The sequence below is a fragment of the Ips typographus genome, linkage group LG6 (assembly GCF_016097725.1).
Source record: "Ips typographus isolate SLU linkage group LG6, UJ_Ityp_2.0, whole genome shotgun sequence".
Lineage (NCBI taxonomy): Eukaryota > Metazoa > Arthropoda > Insecta > Coleoptera > Curculionidae > Ips > Ips typographus.
In genome coordinates, this window is record NC_138427.1 from 6,223,359 (window position 1) to 6,242,283 (window position 18,925).

Below are 18,925 nucleotides of genomic sequence, written 5' to 3' on the forward strand. Positions count from 1 at the left end.
TGGGAAAGTCAAATATTAAAGTGAATCGGACTGGCTTTGGGATATCCCCGGAATATTTCATGACTTCGTCAAGTTGATAAACCCTCGTCATACATCAAGAAAGAAATTATTATGATATCAATAATGTCCTAACCTATTTTTTCTTATTTTGCACCATTTTACTTTCTATTTTCATAGTAATTTCGTAAGGCAAGGTTAAGATGATAATTGAAAGTGAAGTTGTGATAAAACAATTTAACGACAGGTTGATTAATGCGATTGTTGTGCGATTAAAGAAACGTTTTCCTACCCATTATCCTAATATGTAATTACATCGGTGTGTTATGAAATGTGATCCCAAAAAGCCATTATTTGAGCCCTTTATCTCAAACGTCACGCAGCGAAAGGCCGAGTAGTGCCCAATGTTTATTCAGCGTACATTACAATATTAAATTCCTTATTCATGTATATTATGCTCTACGTCAGATTCTTAACTTTGATTAAGTGAATAATGGAAAACCATCAGTCCCAAATTAATTCGAAATGAAATATTCGTCAATTTGACATCCGACTTCTGGGTGTGTATTCTTGAAAAGAATAGAGTTACAATGGAGAAAGATATGCAGAATGTGACAGAAACCTGCGATTGTCAGCTTCTTCTGTCACATTCTATCAACACTTCTCTCGGCAATTTTTACTCCCTACGTTACCAGTTCGACCAAGACTTGGCAAATCGGTCCATTAATCTCACCTGCACTATACCCACAACTCAAAGCCATAAAAAATACGTTTCGTGTAAACCGGCTTTAAATCAAACCCCCCGAACGACCACGGTACACATAAGAATTTCCAAATAAATCTATTAATTTGGCAAAGAGCCGCAATAGACCGGAATGGCCTGGCAATGTATTGTTGGAGGCCAATTCAATCAGACGTTGAAATATTACCATTGCTCGTTAAATATTTGATTCAATAGCGCCGACGGTGGAAACAAATAATAAGGGGCCATTATACAGAGTCCCAGCATCAGTTTATTCCCAGCTGAGTAATTTTAACCCAATAATCATTTATCAACCCCTTGATGTATCAATAAAAGCAAATAGCGTGTCAATTACCTTTTATTACTGCAGCGGAATTTCTATAGTTTGCCATAATGCGGTAATAGGGTGAATGATTGTGATTGCATTTGCCACCATTTTTGTCACCATTAATCTAATTTAATTGCCCAATAACAGTAATTAAAGTATACAAAATTTGTGTTATAATTATACAGATCATACATAAATGTTATTTAATGGTCTCATTTCTACAGAAAATTAATGCGTTGTCCAAAGACAACATTTTTTTAACAGTTAGTGACATGACAATACAATATTCCAGTTGGAAAGTGTTTCTTTTAACAGTGTTTTGGACTGAACAAATTGAGGTTCAGTATTATTTCGTTTGCAAATTCACGTTTCTCGGATATTTATTAAGTAAATAACGTTCTGCTACAGTGTAGAGCATCATTATCCATGGTTTTTCAGCGAGTCCCTGTCTACATCGACAAGAAGTGTAACAGAAGAAACGTGCAATCCTTAAGTGAATCTGCAAAATCATAATTTTTTGATCATTTGGATTGTGCCTCTTCCTTGTATATAACCCACGAAAAATCAGTTATTTGGGGTACTTGGTGGCTAATATTCCGAAAAAAGACATTCCTCTCATATCTGCATTATTTATTAAAATGCAGGTAAAAGTTCTTTTCTGATTTGTTTTAGTTAAAATATCTGTTTTATCAATAATTTTATGCACTTCCTTTTTAATGAGTTAAAATGCGACATCATTTTCTGATCTCGTTTCACGCATTTAACAGAAATTGGATCTTTAAATCTGTGACAAATCCACAAACATACTCTTAGTAATAACACTACATTGGTTTTAGAAAGCTTCAATTTTCTTTCTTGTAGTGCAAATAACTATTGAATTATTACAGTCAAAATAACAAAATTTCAATTAAAAACTTTGTAAGGAAATAAATAAACTATGGCAATGAATACTTGTGGACAAAGTATAGTGTTTTCACCTTGCTTTTTATATCCATTGTTGAGACGGGAAATTTTCAGTCATAAAAATCCCTCATAGAATTGAATAATATACTAAATTTGTTGCAACCTTGTTGATGAACAATTTTTTGTAACTTTTGATAGTCTTTTCCAAACTCACAATATAGATAGGCACATATCAGCTCTCTTCAATGTAATTCCTAAAAATTCTCTAAGCTTACAATCGCGAAAAGTGCTAACAAATTGAGTTCTAGAAACTGGTAAATGTTCTAACGAAAATTGACGTGCAAACGTGTGGTGAGGTTTAATCCCACGTGGTTGCAGACAGAAGTATCACTTTTCCCGTCTGTAGGGTATATTTTCCGCGAGGTAACTGGAAACTCGTAAAACTAGACACGGCAGATTTTGAGCGTTAATTTAATATTCGCAAATTACGCCCAAGTTCATCATCAACTTTCAGAAACTTTAACCTCGGTGTACCTAAATCTTGCTTCCCAACTTTACTTTCTGAATAAAATAAAGGATGCACTCATACATTACTAAAAGCTTTACTTCCTCGCTCCAAATTAAATGAAGTGTTTCAATTTAAATATTTACTTAGGACGCCAGGACACCTTCTTTAAAAAAACACTAAAACTCGGTTTGATTAACATATCCATGTTAAAAGCAAAGATTAAGATTGTACCTACAGTGTAATAATATGTTAAAACATGACTCTGAGGTTGATAGACAGGCTTGCAATTTGCAAACTATTGCCCTTCGAGGCTTATTGGATCTCAAGGTATTTACAGTAGACTCGGTTTTAGGGCATAATTAAACTTGTGTCCTATTCCCACAGCAAATTGCTAGCATGCAATTTAGAACTTTGTGGATTAACAAGCAACTTAACGTGGACAATGTCTCTATGATCTGTGAAACTCATCTCATCTGCATAATGTAGGTACGTAAGTTTAAGGTAATGTTGTTAATTTGGTTTTCAACTTTGTTCTATAGGTAAATTTACACTGCTTATTTAAGCTAACTTTAATAGGTAAATATTTGTTGGAAGTGAGTTTCAATTAGCAAATGCCGTTGTAAATATTTCTCTTAATTATTTTATAGTTCAGCAAACTTTCACAAAGTTTAGTATATTCGATTATTAACCAATTTAAAATAGTATTTTCAGAGTTTGTTGATTCACAGTATTCTTTTTATTAAAATCTTTTTTACAGAATTATCACCATATTGACAAAACAAATGTACACGAGTCTGAGTACAATGTCTCACACCTGAACTGGGGGTTGAACATTTTTGTAGATTTCACTGAAATACTGAATTATGAATGCTAAACATGACCAAAAAAGCATTAACTTGACGTTTTAAGAAAATCTTGGGTCTCTATCATTCCCGATAATTTAATATTTTTCATTGTGGTGTAAGTTTAGAACAGAACAAGTCATTATCATACTACTTACAATTCGATTTACGCCATTTTCAGACCTATAATCTGAACGTTATGAATAAGTAAATAGTGTGTTAATAACTGATTTGTCAAACTGAATAATCTACCATTACAGCTTTTGATTGATGGTATTCTCAACATGGTCAATACTATAATCATTACAACACTACGAAATCTTAACTATTAAGACACATTTTCATTACAGCTTTCGCTTATCTTTGTATCACTCGTATATTTATTAATTAGAAGTTACTATGCATATCCTAAAGTTATTTTAGATTAATTCAGTGTTGCACAACATCTTGATATTTTTTGATGTAACGACAAAATGTCGAGCATGTGTCCCGCGTGTTTTACTTCAACACAGTGCTTTGACATTCTAATAGCTCGTTTGGGTCCACTTAAGCCCTGGCAAGAGACAAGAATACAACTAAAACTTTTGTCACAATACGTGTTTCTGGCTCAAGAATTTCATTCACTACTTTAATAGACACACACATTTGATGAGCTGGTGATATGATCAAGTTTACTTAGGTCATTAATAGAATTGTTTTCCCCCGACACAAACACAACTTGACTAATATTTGTAGTCGACAAATTCAATTATGATGATTTATAGGTTCGGTTGACGAAAAAAAAAACAGGAATGAACCCCGGAATAGACAAATAATGCAAGACCACGTGTTGCGCTTGTTTAGCAATCAAAATGCCTTAAATTTCTCGGCACGTACGAGATATAAGCCACCCCCTGGTGTATTCTGACCTCGCCTGTGCCATGACGATAATAGAAAAGCACTGTTCTGCTCCTTTCGTAAAAAATTGGTCTAGATTTCGTATACTGAGCAAAAATGCTCAAATCTTCCTTGATAGTTCTCAATAGTTTAAATGTTTTTTTTTGTTTTGTGATTTTTTTACAGTCACAAAAATTGATGTATCTTGTCACAAAGAGATTTAGCCACAACAATACCAACCAAGATAGGATAGTAAAACTAAATTTGTTATTTTAAAAACTGCATTTAAAATTCTTTTTACAGGATTGGGACCGACGAAGACATTCTACTTTGTTTCACGAATAATAATTTTATACTCTTCTCAACAGCTTTTTATTCACGTCTTAACCCTTCTTTTATGAGGTAACTTGGGAACCAAGAGTTATCAAAGTTCACACTTAAAGCTGTGTTTAAAGTAATATTAAATCGACAACAAATAAGGAACAAAGACTTTTCAAAGGACCAAAAAAAGGGTCTCCTAGGTCCTGTTGTTACTTAAGGGCTAACTATAAAAGTGTTAATGGTATTCCAAAAGTAATGATATTTGATAATATGAGGTATCTAATATCTATCTTATTAGATCACTTCTACGTGATGTTAACAGTTTTTGAAAAGATCGTCTGTCACCAAATCAGTTAAAGGTTAAACTAATTTAACTATTTTAAGAGAGAAAAAAGGACAAATTTTGTGGTCAGAATATTCTAGCTTTAGGAATGAAATGGAACCTTATTTTAGGGAATGTCAAATTCAGGTTCAAACTTGGTTATTTCTACCCTTATTCAAAAAAACATATTCGATCGGTCCTGTAATATATACCGCTCATATTTTTTGGCAAAGTTCCTTTTCGGTCAAGACACAGAAGGGTATAATATAATATATTTGGCTGAATCTACTGCACCCATTCCGTTTGATTTATTATTACTTTTAAGCGTCTAGATTTCCGGCAGGGCTTTTCCACTAAACGTAAACAATGGCCTTGGTGGAACATCTTGCCGGTTCAAATCAAATATAATGGACCCTTCAGCGTCTTTGGAAAATATGATTCGAGTTTTACGATTGCAGCCTGCAGGAGAGTCGATTGGATCCGTTCCTGTTCCAGGCTTTTTAATGATATCAATGGAAGTAACGAGTGATCAAACACGTTCGAATCGCCGCTCTAAATCACTTAGGGACATGGGCTTTATCATATTCGAGTTGTGATTTCGAGTTTATCGACGTTGCGTTGCCAACATTTACAGTAATTAGTTGGAAGAGGATGAAACCGCCGGCTCTCAAAGCATCAGCTTAATTGATAGCGGTTTATGCAAGCGTTAAGCGCTGTCAGTTCAACGTACCCATTTCACAAGCTGGCCAGAGAGTCTCTCTTTGCCCTTTTTGTTTAGTAAAACAACGGGTGAATCCTCAGTAAAGTAATAAAGCTAGGAAAATACTTTAACCCTCAGAGTTAATTGTGCTCATTTCTTGTTTTGACAAATCTAATTAGTAAAGAAATGATTATGAGATGTTGTTTGTAAAACACATCACAACAAACAGAAGATGTATTAGTCTAACATAGTTTCTAAAGATTAAACCATTAACAGAGCATTTTTAATAACAACTGAAAAGTATCATCCCAGAAACGTGGCAGTACTCTCAGATGATGCTATTACATAAGAGGAGTGATGAAGTTAAACATTGAAAAATTACCGACTGTTCAAATTATTATTAAATTATTTAATTCAGATTGAAAGAACAACAGTACTTTTAATAAAGTATGTATAGACAACCAAACTGTAATACAATGGAAATACATTTTAACACTTTAGCATCGAACCCCATGTTTTCCACTTTAAACCAAGTTACCGTAAACCAACAAAGTTTCACATTTTGTATTTAATTAAGACGAGTCCGTGGTAATAAATCGTCGCACAATGGAAACATCCCCCTGAACAATACTCCCCAAATCCATTCGGAATTTATTTGCACAAGCCTTTTGTGAGGTCTTGTTCGTATTTATGGTGAATTCGGTACAGTAAGCGGAAATCTGCGATATATGGTGCGTGCAATCTAGCGCGAACCGTTTTCGCTGATTTATATCGGTCTTGAGAGGTAACATACATTTGCAGATGTCTTAAAACTAAATGTATACAGCGACCCGAGGGTGCATCTAGTCTAGAGCATACAAATAAAATGCAAACGGTCGTTGTGGTGCATTTAAGGACGAAACGATTTACGAAGGATACACAAATCTATTATGCTTCCTAAATGGACTTATCCGTTTATAGTCAGTTCAAGTGATGTATTCGATTTCAGGAAAAGGACTTTAGTGTATAAATCTATTGCTACTTTTTGAAAGCCACTGGAGCATCTTTTGTTTACAAACTGGTATAAGGGTATATAACACAAACAAAGTCAATTTGGTAAACTAAAACCTAAATAGTTAATATTCATGGAAGAGATCTCATATCACAACTAATCGTACAAAATAAGTCCAGGATACCGATAACTATCAGTAAATAGCCCTATACTGAACAATTTTTTTGTATACTATAATTATGATATGGATATTTCCTGCTTTCTATTTCCTCAACAACATATAAAGCTTGAGCTCAACTTTGTAAATGAGTATAATAAATCAGATTAAGAGGAACAATTGGACGTGGTATATTAACAAAGAACAAAAACTGATGTTGCACAAGTTTGTTGAAAATACTAATTTAAAGACTTTAGCAACTATGCAAAAAAACGAGCGCATTGCAGTCAGTTCCTCTACACACCAAAAGGACGAGCGATAAATGGACGATCCATCCAAAATCGGACAACTTCCTCCGAAAAGTCATTTTGTTCTTTTTGTAAAGGGGTCAAGAGTTGTATGACTAGATTTCCACGGAGCGATAGAGCCGACCAAAAAATTTGCCACGTAATCGTTTAGATCATTTATCGTACATTTCTGGTCTGAATTATCTTAAAATTGAATGGTGAAGCAATGAGAATGATTATTGCTTGTAAATTTTTTCTCAACATTTTCTGTTATTGGTTATACCTTGAAGAAAATTGAAAAGTTAAAAAGATAAAATTCTAAAAAAGTATTACATTACCTTTGATAGCTTTGAGTTTCTCATATTTTAGAACAGTAATGTTTTGAGTAAAATTCCTAATTTAAGCTCAAGCCTGTAGCATATTTCTTCAATTATTTTACTCTAAAATTTCGTTATTTGTACTTAGAGAGCTGTGTCATCTGCATACTACTGCAAAATCAGCAGAACCAGCCTTAGTACAACAGTAGTGGTGACCAATAGTTTAACTTGATATCTCTATATTCAAGTCACAATCATCAAAAAAAAAAAGTCAAGTTGATCATAAAATCTAATTTTTGTAACTCTTTTTTAGTATAATAAAACCACATTAATCTAGTAAATGAACTAGAAAATTACAAATGTTTGTTTAAGAAGTAATAAATAATATTTGTCTTTAAGTAGTCAATAAAGCGCCATCTTCACTTCCTTCTTGTAAGCTTTTAGTTTACCCTCTCCCAGTCAGAGGGCAGATTGTGTACATTTTAAGGGATGTGTATCATTTAAGGGGTGTAATATCGATTTTCTCACATCCTTCTCTCTCTGTAAGTTGTTTTAAAACTTTATAATAATACATCAGAATTTAATTAAGTCTGGAAGAATAAAAATCTGATGAATTTTCAATTGTACGGACGTGATTAAAGTTTTATAGACTCAAATTGCTTCCGAGAAAATCAGTTCATAAAAGAGGTGTTTGCGAAAATGGTAATCTTCATTTAATCTTAATAAATGCTTAGTCCTGAGCTGAGCTTAGCGGTTTAGGCGGATTTTGTCTTGGAGCCGATTTCTTGTTGGTTTCGCTTAATTAAATAGCTGTCTCATGACAGTCATTTTCCTTAATGAAATGATAAAATCCTTTTCATATGGTTAAATTTATGTTCATTTAGGGTACAGTTAACGGCTGTCGCCTAATTTAAACAGATTATTGAAGTATCTAGCTTCAGATTCCTTGACGCGAGTTGGGTAATAAACGCGGTGGTTTTTTGTGGGGTTTCCCTTCCTCTTAACATGTAGGTGAAGGTTTTCGTCCCCATTTTTATGACTTTTCCAATATTTTATGGGTGATGGTGAAATCAAAATCCCATCCTGTATGAGATGCATTAGTGAGTCGTAAAGTTCTAATATATTTTTATTTTTATTACAGCTTTCCGAATTGGAACAGAGAGTATTGGAAGCTGAGGGACGTGCGGAAGAAGCGGAAGATAAGGTGAGATATTTTATGTATTTTAAGAATATCATACATTTTCCACCAAAAATATTGAATATCGATAAAGTCAATATATCTCAGAAAAGCTTCCTTCTGTTTGACAGTTAAGATTTTTTTACGTCTGTTAACTGGAAGTGACTTATAAAGAGAAACATCATAACGTTATAGTCAAAAGTGGACTAAGATAATGACACTAAGTTTACCCCAATTTCATCATTTTATTTTCAAATTAATACATTCAGGAGAGAAATTCAGAGTAGAAGAATCACACGGAAATTCAAATCTCATAACAATATAATTATGATAACTATCAATCTCCTAAAGCTGAAAGTTTTTTGTAATATTTAGTTATCTGGTTCAAATTAGAATGTAAGTCAGTTTCAGTAATTTCATTTTTCTGTTTGGTTAAGTTTACCCAGTTTTATTGCGAACAACATTAACTTAACCGTCGTAATACAAAACTTCCAACATAGACTGTCTTGAAACCCGTTTAAAGTTTTGGTGATAATTTTGCTACCGTCTTCAGAGAACATTAAATAAATAAAACAACAGCAAAAAGATAAAAATTTCAGAAGCTTAAAAATTGTGTTTGTAACCAGTTTTCATGCAAATCGAGAGACTTTGATACTAAAAATTGACTTGTAGACATAAAAACTACTTTTTCAAGAATTTGTTACTACAAATTCATACATTTAAACCTTAAAAATTGACTTGAACCCCAAAATGTGACTGAACTAATGAAAAGTGACATCAGAAGCTTAAAATTTGCATTTGAAGTAAGTTTTCATAATTTTAAGACAAATTTCAATATTTTAGTCTTAGATGCAGGACATTGACATTAGATTCATGAAAATTGTCTTGAAAACGAACTTTTCGTGCTTTTTACTTTGCTCTGACTATTTTTAGTTCTTCAAAACTGCTTTCAGCTTGGAAAATCGAGTTTCAAGACTATCTTCACCAAGTTATTGACACTGACTTAAAAAACAATTTTTACATTCTTCATAGACTTAAAATGGCATTCCAAGCTTTGTCACTATTAAATCGACTTCTAGACACCTCAGTGCTAAAAATTCAGGTATTTCTTAATAAACTAGACTGTTTTTAGTGTTTTATGGCTGTTTTCAGTGCCTCAAATCGAGTTTCAAGACTATCTTTACAAAGTTTTTGACTTATCAGGTCTAAAAGCCAGTGTGTCCACTGACCATAGTCATGAAAATGTTATTTCAAGCTTCTTCACTATTAAATTGACTTCTACACTCATAGGTGCAATAAATTGTAGCATCTCTAAGAAATCAAGTTTTTAATGCTTTTTAAGACTGAAAAATCGAGTTTAAGACTATTTCCAAAAGTCAAGTATCTTCAGTAATAAAAGTAAAAAATTTTGGTACCAAATGCTACAATAATAGTCTTGAGAACTAATTTTTAGAAATAAAATAGTCCGAAAATTTAATTTACTTCTAGACTTGTTGTCCAGTCCAGAAAATTGAGTTGTACACCAATTAAAGTCTTGAAAATATACTTTTGGACTCTCTTTAGTCCTAGTAAAGTCAGTTCTAGCATTAAAAGTCAACTTTTATATTATTTTTAGTAGTAAAAAATGAGTTTTATGCACAATACAATCTTTGTCTTGATTTTCGGACTTTTTTTAGTTCTTGAATGCCAGTTTCAGACACTCAACCAAGATGGCATTCCTAGTAGTAAAAAGCAAGTTTTTAGACTATTCAGTACAAATTTGGACTTTTACAAGCCTTGAATGTTCAGTTTTAAACTATAAAACGATTTTTTAAATTGAAATTTGGAGGACTGTATCTTCCTTAGGAAACGTTTTTCAGAAAAATGACATAATGCAAGTCAACTTATTTTTTGATTATCTGTCAAATGGTGAATTATTGACACTTAAAACTGGATCACCATGTATATTTTAGGAAAAGAGTCCACTACGCTGACTTAGAGGTTTAGTATTTACATAACAGTGGTTTTCCCAAAAATACAATATTTGTCAGAAACTTTTCACAACACAAAGTGACAAGTTTTTTTGTCTCTAATTACGACATCATATAGAAACAACACAGGAAAGAAGGAGACAGATCAAGATCATTTCTCTTATTTGTTTTAATATTTACTTATTCCGCTATAAAACTGAACATTTTTGAAAATTCTGACTTTATGTAACTCACACCGTTCGGACAACTCGGTATACGCTCTTTTCTCGAAAATCCGTTTGAACTTTCCGCTTTTGAACGTATATGAAATAATCAGGGTGCTACTCCCTTTTTTTGTTTAGGGTGAAACGTTCGACTTTTACTTCCGCAATCATAATGACTAAGATAAAAAAAAAACGGTCACTCTAATTCGAACCCTCATGAACACATGCAGAAAAAAACCACCCCTTTTAAGCCTATTCCCCACGAAACGTGTTACGTACAGAGCATCGCGAGGGATGAAGCCGATTCGAGGGTGGTTGCTTGGTAACCGTTCTAACTTTCGCTATCGCACTTTTATTGATTATTTTTCGTCGAGACAGCGACTGTCGGCAATGGCGGCGTTCAGCTGACAGAAAAACAGAAAATCGCGATCGGTTTTTGTTTTGTGCAGTTTAGTTTTTTCCGTTTGTTTGTTCTCAAAATAGTTGCCTTTCTTCGGTGGAATGGAGTTGTCGAAAATGTAAGTTTACGCTAGTTTTTACCAGCTTTCTGGTGCTCCCGGATTGGCGATGACATGAGCTTCCGACCTGGAATAGGGTCGTAAAAGCGAATCAAGTGTTGTTACATCTGTTTTGATTGTAATGTTTCAAACATGCTCTCGCTTGTACAAACAAAGGCTTTTTAATAACGTCATAAATTTGCAATGCATGCAAACCGCTTTTTGCTGTTATATATGGAAAATTCAATTTTAGTACTCAAACAAGTCGTTGTTTGCTTAGGCTTAAATTTATACATTTCATTTTAAAACTTACCAAATTTGAGGAAAGTTACACACATTTGTTAAAATAATGGACATAAACTAAGCATCCGTTATGGTTTTGAAAAATTTTCATTATAGTTTAATGCAAATTATGATTTTATTATACTTTTAGATAAAATGTTAGTTTGTTATTTAATACAGTCAAGAATACATCAGTGGCAATGTAAAACACTTTAAAATCATTAAAAATCATATATCAGGCTCTAACAGAGTGATTTGAATTTTTGAATGACAAACTTTGTTAAAATATTGTCATATTACGTATAAATACCTCGTGCTCAGAGCGTTAGATAATTTATAGTTTGTTATAAAATTGTATCCAAAATTAGATTTTCAAATTTTATTTTAGTACCTATACAAGGTGTTTTTTTTTTCTGAAATAACATTTTAATAGGAAAAAAATCGCAAATGTTACATGTAAAACGTTTCCAATTCTTTTGTTACTTAAATTAACGTTAATTCAGTAAAGTAAAACAGAATCAGTTATATTTTGAGTATTGTTAATTTTTTCTGTAAAAAATAATAATTTTACGTAACGGTAAATCACTCTTAAGTATAAAGGCGTATTTGCCTGTTATTTCTGCTTAGAAAAGGTATACCATTTTTGAGAAAAATGCGTTTGAACTACTAAATGTACGTTAATCTCAGTCTGAAACCGTCTCCAGAAGTAACTTTTGGATTAAGGCAAATATGGCTAAATCGCTTTATTTTGACCCCAGCTAACTGCGACAGAGCGCTGTTAGCTGGGGTTCTTTAACTTTCAGAGACACCCTGTATAGTATTTGACAACATTGAAAAGTAAGTAACAACGACAGTAGGTGACTGCATACATTACGTTTTTATAAAGATTTGTCGTTTTGCTTAGTTACAAACAAAACTTCTTGACCATCTTCCAAATTTGAAATAATCTATTTGGCATTCGTTAAAAAATAAAATAAAATTTACTGACTCATTTCAGTATAAAAAGGAAACGTTAAAGCAAAAACTCTTCAGTTTTAACTTACAGAAAAAGACAAAGAGAGGAATAAGTCATTCACTGGCGCACTTATTAAAAGATTAAAAAACTAGACTCGAGCAAACAGCAAGGTGACAAGGCAATCAATTTTCCAGAAATTCTGATGCCAGAAATAGAGAGACTGCACCCTTTCGTGTTATTAGAAGTCATGTTAAGGACCTTTTGCGTTTTGGCCCGGTGCCAGTGTAAGTATGACTTTTTCGTTCGTCATGCTTCTTCCACTTCAGACTTTTTAATATAGCACTCAAGAAGAGTATTATCGAACTCCTCTTTCTCATTTGAAGCGTGAATATAATTCCGAAAAGTAGAAATGATCTTGATGGTAGTAAAGTATTATTTGTCACTCTGTCAATATTATTGAAAATTGTAGCACTTAAATTAATGAGATTTTCTGAAATTGATTACAAATCGGATCTTTTGCTTTATTAAATTTTTTGTTGAAAGGAGTTGTGTTGGAGGAAAATTGAAAATAATTTAGTGACATTACTGTAGGTTCTGCTTGACTGACATATCTACTAATCTACCAGTGTGCTCATAAATAAAAATCTTTTGTTGTGCGTGAGCTTTAAAAACCATTTCTCTTCTTTTGTAGAGAGATACCAACATGAATGCACATATCGAAAAAAAGTAATCACAAAAACGTTCATATACATCAGAGTCGAACCCCAGTATTAATTATTTCACCAACTCACTGCAAATGAAACAGTCAGCCCCTTTTGCTTAAACACTCCCAGAGGTTTTTGTCCCAGATACACATAATACAGGGCCCCGATATTGGAGTTTGGGGGTTACAGTTTCCGCCAAAGGTTTGTAGACTTTTGATCTTAGGTGGATTGAAACCAGTCTAAAATATTTTAAAAAAACTCATGACAGTGTGATTAACTGAATAAAAAAGTGGTCAAAACTGTACCACTACAGTGCCAAATCGCTGCAATATCTTCTCATTTGGTGCTAAAGTCTGAATGATTACGAACTGAACTAGTTTTAAAACACACTCATATGATTAAGTTATATGAGGAAAAATACCTACACTAAATGCATGCAAAAAAATACGGTTCAAAACTCTTCAGTTTGTGGAAAATCTCAGATGATCGTTGAATTCTACACTTTTTGTACTGCAAATCATGACAAGTGTCTTCATATCTTAGCAGCACTGTTCATTATCCAGACATTCTTTTTCTACAAGTTTTTCTCTGGTTATCACTTATCACTTAATTATAGTCCATATACCCTAGTAAATATAATTGATTATCTTGCAATATTTGATCAATTGCTTGTTCTTCGTTTCGTTTCTCTTATTCAAAATTTGGGCGATGATAATCGTTTCTGTTTTTGCTCTTTCTCTCCCTGTCCGCCCAACATGAACCGATGTGTTCTATTACACACAATATACAAGAAGCTTTAGAAATTCTCCTTTAAAAAACTGCATCGTACATGGTAATAAGGTGTTAGGTTTGGTTAGTTAAGCGTTTTTCAAGTTGAATTATGCTAAATGTTTCCATTCAAATCGTAAACTCAACACTCTATCAGCATTTAATTCATTAAATTCCTCCAGAACTGTACTTAGAAATAGATTGAAAATCGTATATTTCTTGAAGAAATGCGTGGTAGTACACTTAAAACTGCAATATAAAGTGTAATAATAATCGTTTTGGACTGTTGTGAGTGACAATTATTATGACAGTGTGAACTGTTGAATGTACTCTACTTCCGGGCACCAAGAAAGCACACTAACTGTGAATGGCAGCCTTTTGTGTAAAATTGTAATTATTATTATGTTCATCTAGTATTTTGAAGTAGATATGAGTAAAATATAGACATCTAATCTATTTTATACAGATCTGACAGAATTAAGAATATAAAAAATTTATATCTTCTAGGGCTACGTGCAGAATTGATGATTGATTCTCGTTTAAAACCTTTCTGGCTCAACACCCTGTATATAAGTCTACCGCTGGCGCAAATATGAATTGAAAGACAGTGTTACGCGCGTTGCACACATACAGTCATAGTCATAACGTACACAAACAAAACAATCCGATCGAGTGTGGAGGCGATGACCGGCCCCGAGTTTGGGGTTCTCTCGGGGAAGTTTTGTGACAAACGGCCAAACGACGCCGCCGTCGGGACGCTCCCACCGAAAACCGGCGTCGAATATAACCCCAGTTTCACGATCGTACTCGTGTTTCAAACAAACCGCGTGCCAGCCTCGTAAATAAGTGCCTTCGTTTAGTTTTAAAGAGTGCATCTCGTCGTAATCGCCTTATTATCTCAGAACAACTCTCGCGAGAATAAGTGATTGTAAAATTGGTCAAAATGGCTGAAGTTGGTAAGCATAACTCCAATTTAGTTTACAATTTATTGTTTGTAACCAATAATTAAGAGAAAGTAACCTCAAGTTCAGCACTGAATTTGCTCCTAATCTGATTGAAAATTCAATTATTTCCAGATATTACAATGAAATGTTTTTGACTTTGTTCCATTCGCAAAAATTCTATAGAACACCATCGTGTAACGTGTATTTTAATTCATGCTTCGATAGATCCAATCCTATTATCTGTAATCTACTCCCTACACTTCTAATTCTATTGAAATTGTACTGCAATCAGCTGCAAAAGTATCCATATTTTCTTTTAGCATAGTAAATCATCGAGAAAGACAAAGAACATAATAAAGTAAAAATTTCTCAAAATCCGTGAAAGCAAAAATGTTTCTCAAAAAACTTGCTTTCCTATGGTTTTCGGTTTAAATTTTATTCAGGAATGTGCCATTGAATTTACGACTTATTATTAAAACACCCTGTATAGCTCACAAAGTTGCACAGCAATTAATAATTAAGTAATTTGCATTAATTGTACAGATCGCGAAATTAATCAAATCCTTCTTGTACTCCCATTTATTTTGTGGTACGACACTGACCTGTCGGTTAATTTGAATTTTCTGTTTAATTTAAGCCGTTTTTGGTTTAGCTTTTATTTGCATCTAGCAGGCGCCAATATTCTTCTTGGCTGGGAATGTGGCCTCAGATTGATGGGTCAAGTAAGACTACTGCTTTTTACCCTCCTATCGCTGTAGACCAAAAGGATAGGTGTGGAAACGGAAGTCGATACAAGTCTAAGAATTTTTCCTTTTCGGGCAGTTTCCCAGAGTTGTCCTGGGAAAAGGATGCTGACGAATGGGCTCTTCTTTTCCTCCATTTCTTCTTTCTTCGTCAGCTCGTCCATCTCTGGTGGTCCTGGCAAACTATAGCATGTCCAAACAGCCGGCTTTCGTGTAAAATTCTAATGTAATTGTCTCAAAAACGTCTCAAATACAAAAACATAGCAATAACACAAGAGAACACTACTATAGATGGATCAGACAACAAAATGCTAAAAACTAATACCAGATTCAAACTTTTTTTTTAAATTAATGATGTATTTATTTACTTTATGTATATCTATAAAAAACTGAACTGCAGAGAAGAAACAAACAAAAAAAAAGAAACAACTTGTAACATTTTTAAAGTAATGATTCCGTTTATTTGATATTCCGGCTAGAAAACTCAACTTCTCTCATTTTAAGGTAAACAGGAAAAACTAATTTGGTTAATGACCAGAAAACATGCTGGAATACTAACAATTTTAGGAAACCACTCTACAATAATTTACGTTTAACTCGTGTTTATTGTACTGCAGGCTGGTATCTATTTTCTTTTAAGCGGCTCTTTCTGATAAACCTCTTGTGTACTCCGCACAAATTGTTTTAAGTCCAAGATGGACTCGTAATAGCTCATAACTCAGTTTATAGGTCGTTACACTAAGTGTACGTCTGGCTTATTTTCAGCCAGAGGCGTTTACTGTATACATTTCAATTTCGGCTTTTTCTACTGTATTGTTTAGTAAAAAAGAGCGAAATTAAAGAAGCAGTATAATATAGAAAGTGAGACAAGCACCAGAGTGGTTTCTGCCTCGGTTTTGGAGTGGGTTTCTCCATTTGCACTTAAAGCATATGGAATAGGGTGATTTTGAGGCTATACACAGTTAACGCTTGGCTGGTCTAAGTGGTATTTAAAAGCTTCCAAAAATCGAACACTCATAAAAGTTTCATAGCCCTTTCAAGCACAGACTCAATTGGAAACTTTTACATCTATTCGGTAAAAAGTTAGTCAAATCAACAAAACAGGACTTCCGTTGGATTACAAAATTCGTCAGGCACAATAATTAGTAATGAAAATCCCCGGAGAAATTAATGCTCTGTAGCTTCGAAAGTTTTTCCAAACCCAGTCCCCAAAGGGCGATATTCTGTAGCAGGGAAATCCAACAACACAAAAATTAAAAGGAAGACTTGTCGGTCCTAATTGGGCACGGTTTGTAATTACTGCATCGTTATGCAGATGAAGCTTTTTTCTAGTTTATCTAGTTTTAGAGATAAGAAGTAAATAAACCATAAATAACGTACTTAAAATATTTTTGATACACATCAGATTAAAATAAGAACTTAAATTTCTGAAACTTGTTCAACCTACTAAAAGAGAAAATTGAGACAACCTCGATTTTGTGTTCTTATCTAATTTGTTGTCAAGAAAATTCTAGTGTTCCAAATTTTCTATATCTAATAATAAAAACCACGTGAAATCTCTATTGGTGGCTCTACTCTATTGGTGGGTTTTGTATTTGCTTTTCAAGCAAAAGTTCCAATAAAACAGATTTTGTAAAGCTTAAAAATAAATTTCAGTTTTATTTAAAATCTTTAGAAATGTTTGCCAGAGAGAGATTGAGATAATTGCCAGAGGCTTTCAACTACTTCGAAAGTTTTCCCAAACTAAGTTTATAAATGCCAGATGCATCTATAATGCAGCATTTCAATCTTCTTATCTAGTTTTATTAAAAATTACACAAATTCTCAACTTCAGATTCGAAAAAGCCAACGGTTTCTAAATACTTTTTAAACCTTTCCCATTTGTTATAAACAGTGATTAAACATTTTTTCAAAATGTCTAAAGCTTCTGCAAGATATTACAAGAAAGAAAGCCAAGTGTTAATTACAGATTATTTCTTCAAATTTTCATATGAATTTTAATTTGGGCCACGGAATTTTATGTACAGGGTGACAATGTTTTTAACCTTTCCTTTGTTTATTTCAAATAGCTTTGTTACTAGTTTCAGTATTACCACATAACTCTGTAGTAGGAGGTTTAGTGGTTGGAACTCCCAAAAGATGCTAGCCACAAAACTTTGCTAGTTTTGACACCCGGTATATTATACACCGTGAGCCAAATTTTCAATTAATTATAAACTTTCCAGTGACAAGTTAATGTATATTTTTTTTAAATGCACAACCGGAAATGTATATAAGCTTTATCTAATCTAGATTATTTTGATTGTTTCCGTAACTAACCTGACCTGATTTATTTAAATTAATAAATATATCTAATTGCTTTATGGTGTTGTATATTAATCATTCATCAGATTATTCTGGAAATAATAAAAATCTTTGTGAGTTTTCTACTTATATAAACGTATTTTCCAGATCAGTAATACGCAAAAAATCTAAGCCTGTTTGACTCAAGATTGTGTGATTAACTTATTAGGGAAGGATAATATGATAACTACACTTATCACATACAACTAAGCGATAAGCAGATCAGACAGTTGGTCTCATTTCCTCTATCAATTATTGTCACAGTAAGTAGTAATGTGAAGGGTGATTGATGGTGCAATATTTACCATAAAGGCAAGTTTAGTTTACTAACTAAATTTAAGCGCAAATTTGTATTATTAGGAAAAAATTGAGATCTATGATTTTAAGGTTCGCTTATCTCAGCCCCAGTGATTTACTAATTATATTTCCAACTTAAACATCCAGGAAAGCGATATCGTTCCAGACAAAAAAGGAATAAAGATGAGTGGACTAAATCAATAAAATGCAGAAATCCGGAAATCTTTTAAAGTCACTGCATACCGCGAGTCATAAAATAACGAGCAGAACCTGGGAAAAACAGTTCATAAAAACGTTCGTGAACCACCCCTAAGGACATTACGAATTCAAGTCGCGTGCTTTTACTGTTACCAAACCTGGCGATTTTCATATTACATGTGGCAGATGTTTAAAATTATATGACCGTGGAGAAAAGGGCATGTGGTGTTGCCATGAATAACTGCACGAAACGCAATCCTCGGTTTTTGGTTTTAATTGCTTCCTAATTCGGAAGTTTTAAATGGCAAATACTTTGTATACTTTACTATTGTACAACTAAAATCACGACTCACATTTTGACTATAACTGCAATTAATTAATAATCCTAATATAGTATCAAGCAGCAAAGCATTTATATAACCTTAACTAGAGTGATATGTTTAATTTGATATTTTACCTAATTTAAGAAAAAACATAGTCAGACTCTTTTAGTTAATTTCGTATTCCATCGCTACAACACCTTTTAAATTGTGATATGTGAATTAACGCAAAA

The 18,925-nt window shown here is 33.1% G+C and overlaps 1 protein-coding gene across 14 annotated transcripts in view; it reads left to right on the forward strand.

Annotated features, from left to right (window-relative positions):
• Nucleotides 1-18,925, forward strand: part of LOC145730567 (uncharacterized protein CG43867) — a 90,533-nt gene that overhangs the window by 60,704 nt on the left and 10,904 nt on the right. For 12 of the 14 annotated variants that reach the window (XR_014178645.1, XM_081981821.1, XM_081981828.1 and 9 more), the window contains one exon: nucleotides 8,433-8,495. Coding sequence is in view for 11 of the 14 variants with exons in the window: in XM_081981821.1 (XP_081837947.1) it covers nucleotides 8,433-8,495 (63 nt within the window). In the remaining 3 variants the exon portion in view is untranslated. Of the gene's footprint in view, nucleotides 1-8,432; nucleotides 8,496-11,025; nucleotides 11,160-14,482; nucleotides 14,804-18,925 lie in introns of those variants that run through there. The other 2 variants (XM_081981835.1, XM_081981834.1) reach the window with 2 other exon arrangements.